This window comes from Plectropomus leopardus, chromosome 3 (genome assembly GCF_026936395.1).
Source record: "Plectropomus leopardus strain MGB_pleo_1.0 chromosome 3, ASM2693639v1, whole genome shotgun sequence".
In the NCBI taxonomy this organism is placed as follows: domain Eukaryota; kingdom Metazoa; phylum Chordata; class Actinopteri; order Perciformes; family Serranidae; genus Plectropomus; species Plectropomus leopardus.
The window spans coordinates 35860653-35868311 of record NC_142178.1 but is presented as its reverse complement, the minus strand read 5'-3'; the positions used below and the strand labels follow the sequence as shown (position 1 = coordinate 35868311).

Sequence of the window (7659 nt, the reverse complement as noted above, 5' to 3'; positions counted from 1 at the left end):
GATCTGCAGAGAGGATGTGATTTCTTCAGAGTTATCCTCTTTGGTGAAACACGTGGCTGATTTTTGGCTAAAATCTGTGGTTTTATTTATTATAGTATAGTCCCAACAGCTTCCTACAGCAACAGACATGCAGCATCATCCAGTGATCCCAGCTCTGAAAAAAAAGAGCTCAGTGTGGAGGGTCTGTCTAAGGTAACGCTGATATATGTGACTGCATTTCCACCATCTGCTACAAGCATCATCTGTCTTACTTTGCTTTACTAGAGGGCAAGGCATCAGCGCAGTGATATCAAACTGATTTATTTGTGTGCGCTGATTAAGAGAGGCTAACTGATTAATGGTGTAAATGGGGGAGAGGTTATACGCATCAGCCCACCAGGTGGGAAACATAACTCATTATTTGTCTGAGTGTGTGTGTGCATTATTTTGTCAGCATGTGTTGGTAAGCGAGCAAATTCTGTATAGCCCAAAGGGAATCACATTTCACCAGGACCACCAGAATTTAGATCGAATGGTAAAATCAGGCTGATCAAATATAAACCAAGATTCTGTTACTGCATTACTTTTTTCTCACCAAAAAATGTCTTCAGAAATATATTTTAGTGGGATTTTTTAATTTTAGCTAAATGTTGTGTCTCCTGCTTCAACTCAATTTTAATTTAAATAACATCACATTTTTTTATTGTTCTTTAGTCATTGCATATGTATTTTTGTATTGCAGATGAAGATATTTTAGGAAAACAAATGCATGGCATATACAAATACAGTGTCAGTTGTATTATAGTGTACTGCCCAAAATGGTATTAGTTTATGTCTGTGGCTGCAGAGAAAATCTGCAAAAGCAGATTATTATTATTATTATTATTATTATTATTTGTTCATCCCATATGGTATTTGTGATTTGCTCATACCAGCTATTGCTGTCATGTCATGACCTATTTTCCTTTACAAATGACAAAGTATTTTTAAAGAACTCTCTTGCAATACATTACAAAACTTCTGCAATTTGATACTGAAGAAAGCATTACGTATTAAAGTGCAAAAATAACCGTTCTGCTAAGAGCAGTGTGCACAAGGGTGTAATCATATCAGTTATATCTTTACAAAAGATTGAGTGTGCAATGGCATTAAGCAAAGGCTATGCATAGAGAACCTACATGCCAAACTGAGGCATGACTTGTTAACAACCTTAAAACACAATAAAATTACTGAGAGAGAAAAAATACACTGCAAAAAGTATTTGTTTTAACTTAGATAAGTTAGCTCCCTGACTGCCTTAAAAGATTAAATTAACTGGATTTGAGAGGACAAATTGAGGTAATTTTGTAATGACTTGAAACAAATAAACCTTTCTTCTTTCTCCTAATTCTGCTGTACTTTAATCATTTGGTTCATAAACTCGAGTATTTGAGTACAACTAAATTAGCATCAAGTTTATTTAACAAGAAAAGTTTTGTCGTTTTGAATCATTACAAAATTACGTCACTTTTACTTCTCAAACTCAGTCACCTTAAATTTTAAAGGCAGCTTGAAAACAACGAAACACTAAATTTATCATAAATGTATAGTTTCTACATGTAAAACTGACTGTACGCAGTCTACAGACAACACAGTCAGTTTGTGCACAAACTGCAAACTAAATGTCATACAGTGGGTGTGACTGAATGGATCTGTGCATCTGAGAAGCATGTTGCTGCAATAAATCAATTTCTCTTTCTTTCCACCCTAAAGCCTCTTTAGAGGCTTAGCCATTTGTCAAACAACAGCCAGCAAAAAGGCTCCTGGTCTGCAGGAGTGAGGTGGACAGCCTTTTCAAACCAGATTATCCTTGAATTGATGATTACAGAGAACTTGCGCCTGACAGCTCAGATTAGGATCAATAGGGACACTCTTGACTTTACAAGGCATTAATGTGTTCTGCCATTTCAAGCTTCCCCTCAAATGTGCAGTCTGGTTGAATGCTTAAAAAAAGTGCTCTGCAATCACAAAGACAGATTAACATTTTTTCAACATGATTTTCACAATAGGACTGCACGACACCCAGTGTCACTATGATCATCTTAAAAACTACAGTTGTGAAAAAGAAGGAAATTTACTTTTTTTTCTTCTGAAAAATCTTACTTACCCTAATCTTGGGCATCATTTCTTTTTCAAATTCGTAGGACTTCAGAGCAGGCGTTTTGACTTGGCATGGCAGAAAAAGCACAGGTGGAGCTAATATTAATGATGGCTCTGTTCCAGCAGTTTCAAGCTGTGTTCAACAGATCAAAATCTCTGCTGTGGAGAAGGTCTCATGCAGTTTATCACTCCACACTTACACCCTGTCGTTTGAAAACCACTGAATGCATTAATTAACTTACCATGAAAAATGATTATTTTTGCATTTTTTTTTATGTTGCAAGCCTGTAAGTCTGCATTTTGGACTTTATTGCTAAATACATTAAGTGTTATATAAATAATCACCAATTGAACAAGTAAGGGATTAAAGTTGGATGTTAGTTTACAACAATAATATCTTAAATTTGTTTTCATGATGGAAAAAACCCCAATAGCATATATTGTGATGCATAAAAGAAAACAGCTGAAAATTAAAGTAACCGAACCCCATTAAAAGTTAGGAACAAGGCTTCCTTCATTTACAACTATCCAGAATAAGTTTGTGGGGTAAATCCCAGATTTTGGATTTTAATGTACAATATTGTTCACCTGGATTTTAGAAAAAAAATAAATGCTAACGTAGATTTCTTATTTAACTAGATGCACTTTGTTATCAAATTGAATTTTTCAGTTTTAACCATTCAAAACCTAAGCAAATTCGCTTGATTTCTCTCATAAACAAGAGGAATTGGAAATGAGCAACAGAAGGGGAAATGACCCAAAAATGAGTACGAAAAGAGTAAGAAAAAAAAATTACCTGAATTTAGTTAAAAAAAATACTAATAATAATCCAAGAAAAAAACAGGCAAACAAGACTTGGAATGAGCAAGAAATTAATAAAAAGTACAAAAAAAACTCAAAAAGTTTCTCATTGAGCATTCATTATGAAAGAGCCTCTGCAGTTAACCGCATCATTTTTTTCCCGCTTAGGTAATAGTTTGGTTGATCCATGTTGCGTATTCTGGATTGCAGAGGTCCATGAATGCAGCTGCCTTCCTACACACACGGTCAGGATCCCCAAGAAAAGAAATGACGCCGTAAATTTTATCTTTGTACACCACTCCTCCACCAGAATCTCCCTGTGAGAGAAATAAATATTAAAATGTTTCCCTTATCTTAAAACTTTAATGTAGAAAATGAGAGTACATATTAAAGAGCATGTCAACTCACATAACATACGTCCACTGTAGGTGATTTTCCACAGAACCAGTGTTGATACACCTTGACGCGATAGACCTTTGGGAAAAGTGTCTGCAGAGTATTTTGGAGATCTTCACAGTCGACAACTTCAGTGTCTGCACAGTGGAGAGTAGGTGATTGACCAGGTCCTCAAGAAAAGTAAAAGAACAACAAAAAGTTCATAAGTAGTACATAGTACATAAATACATCTCAACTTATCTGAATAATTTTTAATAAACAAAGTATTTCTAAATAAACAAAAAATAAACATTTTGTTTATATATATATATTCATCCTCATGCAGGACGGCGTCAAATAAATAAATAAGTCTGTCTCAGCACAGAGGCAGGTGTATGTTTCCCAAAACATACACCTGCAAAACTGAGACAAACTGTGAATCTACAGTAAAATTAACAAAAAAAAGTATGATTAAATTATCAGAAATAATCTCACTCCTTTCATCATTAGGACCCCCAGTAGTGGCAGCGTGACCTGCGATCTCAACCCTAAAAAATACACCAACAACAAAGAATGAAGTGGTTTGGTTGTTTCAATATTAGCATTTAATGCAAGTATTCATGCTGCTACACTATTACTATAATTAGAAAGAGCATGCTAGGTGAGTAAATGCTCTCGCAAGAGGTAGGTCTTCAAGCAATTTTTTAAAAATAGAAAGATTCTCCTGACTGAATTGAATATTCCCCCAAAAAATACTTCACAGATTTAAAAATAAAATCTAAATTGGAAAGGTCAGAACTCACATTTTAGGTTCATATTCACAGTCTGGAAGAGCTACAGGTTGACTGTCAGAGGGGCTGGGAAGCTGCAGCAGCATGAGATCGTGGGATCTTGTGCGACTGTTGTCGTCTTTGTCTGTATAGATCACAGGTTCTGCTGTTATTTCCACTTCTTGTGCTGGACTCCCTGGATGCACTGGTAAATTTGCAAACATAGTCCTGCACATGGGAAGAGGTCAAAGATGAATATTGCGTGATAAAGTACATCTAATCAATCATCAAATTCCAGCTCCTCATCTGTTTCGTATATACTTCTCTTCAAGAACACAATTCATTTATGTTAATCTGATTATACCCTGCACTACTCTGGATGTTGTTATAGATCCTGCATGTTGTTTGCTCACCTTCCCGGCTTCAAACAGTGAGCAGCAGTCAAAATCCATCGGTCACTGATCAGAGAGCCACCACACAAAGAGGAAGATCCACCAGCAGTGACTCTGAGTTTGACATGGAACGGACGCTCACATGGTTCACCTCTGATGATTCTCGTCTGCAGATCTGCCCCTTTGCTCACTGAGACACCTGAAAGAAGAAATCCTCCACCAGATGTGTTAAGAGTCACTACCTCTTTGTCAGTATAGGTTTTGATTTATTGCTCAGAGTTGGATTTCAACTGTACTAGAAGGAAGTATCACACTTACTAGAGCTTTGTGCTTTGAATTTTATAGACCTTGACCTTTGACCAGCAGAACAGGTTTTGTAGGCTACTTGCTGTTCTTTGTTTTTGTGTCGCTTTTTTTTTTTTACCTGCCCAGGGACAACAGACACAATTATTTAGCTGCTAGCTAACTGTGGTGCAATTGTGCACTGTCCCTGTAAAAAAAATAAAAAATAAAAAATAAAATAAAATAAAATAAAATAAAATAAAATAAAATAAAATAAAATAAAATAAAATAAAATAAAATAAAATAAAATAAAATAAAGGGGCAGTACGGTGGCTTTGTGGTTAGCACTGTTGCCTCACAGCAAGAGGGTCCCCGGTTGGAATGGGGTTCGGTCCGGGCGGGGGCCCTTCTGTGTGGAGTTTGCATGTTCTGTGGGTTCTCTCTGGGGTCTCCGGCTTCCTCCCACAGTCCAAAGACAGGCAGCTCAGGTTAATTGGTGACTCTAAATTGCCCTTAGGTGTGACTGTGAGTGTGTATGGTTGTTCGTCTATATGTGTCGGCCCTGCGATAGTCTGGCTGGGATTGGCTCCAGCCCCCCGCAACCCTTACGAGGACAAGCGGTTACAGAAAATGACTGACTGACTGAAAATAAAATAAAATAAAATAAAATAAAATAATTACAATTCGATCAGGAACCCACACCTTAAGGCCAAGGGACTGAGTCATTGATTGGTCAAAACAAACAAAGTGAAATTTGGGGAATAAGTGACAACTCAAAATGAAATGATTAATGGCACATCCCTTAAACAACCTTTCTAATTTTGGGCTTTGAGGAAGGTATAAAGTATTTTCATGTCAAAAGTTTTGCATGTGAAGTCGCCATTGATATCTGAAGCCACCAAATTAGTCTGACTCAAGTCCAATCATGTAACTTAAGCACACACATGTCCTCCCAAACCTCGTAGACAAATACTCTAGGTTGTCCTGATGCAGTATAATATATGCAGTAACTTTCATATTAACGCACCATCCATTGGCATTGGCACACGCTGATAGTACCAGGGTAAGTAGAGTGAGAGGTGCAATACTGACGTAATAGGTTATCTAGACATTTAAAAAATGCAACATAATACAAAAACAGTAACATATGGTATCATTAGAGCACTAAAAGTGCAAACCACTATGTAGATGTTAAATATTTGAAAACTCACCAACGCACAGCAAAGGGAGAAGCATCAGATGAGACATTGGTGCCATTCACCATCTGATGACTGCCTCTCTGAAACAACAGCAGCAGCTACCAATCACCTCGTAAAGGCTTATGGACACAAGCCTATTGGCTGCAAACCTTTACACATTTATGCAAAGTTTGGATCGCTTATCAACAGTTCCTGCCCTTAACCTCCATAAAGTAACGGCAGTAAAATTATACTGTTATGAAAATGCTCTTGTGAGTTTTTGCACTAAATACTTTCTTCTTAAACGTGGTTTAAGAATAAATTAAATTTAAGTTGACCCTAAATCATGGTGCAGTCACAGTCTGGTCTTAGTGTATGTTATTGTATGTCTATATCGACTAGCTCATTGCCATTCAGTTACTGATGATATCAGGACAGCATTGTTGCAGAAGCGTAGCACCTACTCTTCTATGCCCCCTTAATCAACGCATTGGATCCGTCAGCACTGTTGCCCTTGTTTAGCTCTGTTTGTGGAGATGGCACTTGCTCTCATATGGGTACAGATTCCCTTTAGAGAGCTTGTGCTGCTTTGACTCTTCATCCTGACATACAGATTGAACATAAAGATTTCACCAAGTTGAACATGCGGTCACCCTCATGGCATAAGTGAGAAGGGGACGAAATATTCAAAACGCGAGAGCATGATGTTGCATGTAATTTACACAAATGGCCCTGAACCCTACACTGTTCACTCTACATGGTGTTTAACACCTTCAAGGCTTAAGTCAAATAAAATGTCCTTGACTTGTCGAATCAATCTGTATATCCTTGTCACTGTAGCATAAAGTAAAAGTTCACCAATCTCATCTACATGCACTTTGTGAACATGAACTTTTAAGACCACATCAACAAGGTATTATCTGGTGGGTGCAGCAGTAAGCGGCACTATGTGTCTGGAGCTTCGAGAATAAAAGTGAACTAAATTATTATATGTAATAACACTGCGATTCAGTTCGGTAGCAGGTGACATCCAGTCATTTGGCAGCATATCATAACATTGTAACTGGTTCTGTCCAGCTGGTTTGCGGCTGATGCTGCCTTGGGGTGTATCATACAGTGAAAGGTCGGTTTTGGCGTCAGGATCTTTTGCCAAAATTACTGCAAAAGCAACAGTATTTAGCAAGTTCAGAACGAGAACAGGCTGCTATTTCTTAAGGGGATGACAGCTGCTGCAGGCAGCAATGGTGAGAGTGAATGAACGACACAATCATTCTGTGAAGAGATTCTTACAGCAATTCTGCAATAAAAAACACCTTTTTAAACTTATTAGCTGATGAAGTTTTTGTTAAGAGTCAATGGGAAGACCGTTTTCAAGGCAAACAAGTCTGTGTTTGATGCAATTAATTGTAATCTCATATTGTATTGCTTTTTTTAATCACGATGAATAAAGATTGAACAGCCTATATGTTAACTGCTTCCCTTCTTTACACCACAACTTCTAATCTGCAAAGTCAGGACAAAGAGTTGAAAACTGCCTTTGAAATGTAAACAAGCTTACAGTGTAATCAGATTATCATCAATAAGTCACATAGTACAAAATGAATAGATATGATATTATCTAGACACGTACAACCTCGTTTACAATATCTGTATTATTCCCATTCTCGTGAACACAATCTCTCAAGAAACCCTTTGAGGGAATATATTTTCAAATTCAGCATAAGTGTCCACTTATTTTCGAGT

At 37.1% G+C, this 7659-nt stretch overlaps 1 protein-coding gene across 2 annotated transcripts; it reads right to left on the bottom strand.

The window, feature by feature from the left end:
* Positions 1-985: 985 nt before the first annotated feature.
* On the bottom strand, positions 986-4854 carry LOC121941590 (kallikrein-8-like). 2 transcript variants are annotated; one of them, XM_088074752.1, is made up of 5 exons: positions 4478-4854; positions 4098-4292; positions 3790-3842; positions 3328-3485; positions 986-3236 (listed from the first exon to the last, which is right to left on the bottom strand). In XM_088074752.1, the coding sequence occupies exons 2-5, from the start codon at positions 4286-4288 to the stop codon at positions 3084-3086; spliced, it is 555 nt and encodes a 184-aa protein (XP_087930878.1). In that variant the 5' UTR covers positions 4289-4292; positions 4478-4854; the 3' UTR covers positions 986-3083. The 2 variants fall into 2 exon arrangements, with proteins under 2 accessions (XP_087930878.1, XP_087930867.1); XM_088074741.1 differs by having other exon boundaries at positions 4098-4854.
* Between the last annotated feature and the right edge of the window lie 2805 nt (positions 4855-7659).

Excerpts from the sequence above, each read along its gene's own strand:
- LOC121941590 (XM_088074741.1), bottom strand. The coding sequence starts at position 4,300 with ATGTGCAGGACTATGTTTGCAAATTTACCAGTGCATCCAGGGAGTCCA. Across the intron at positions 3,843-4,097 it reads TGTGAATATGAACCTAAAAT|GGTTGAGATCGCAGGTCACG; the intron begins GTGAGTTCTGAC and ends TGTATTTTTTAG. Across the intron at positions 3,237-3,327 it reads CTACAGTGGACGTATGTTAT|GGAGATTCTGGTGGAGGAGT; the intron begins GTGAGTTGACAT and ends TTTCTCTCACAG.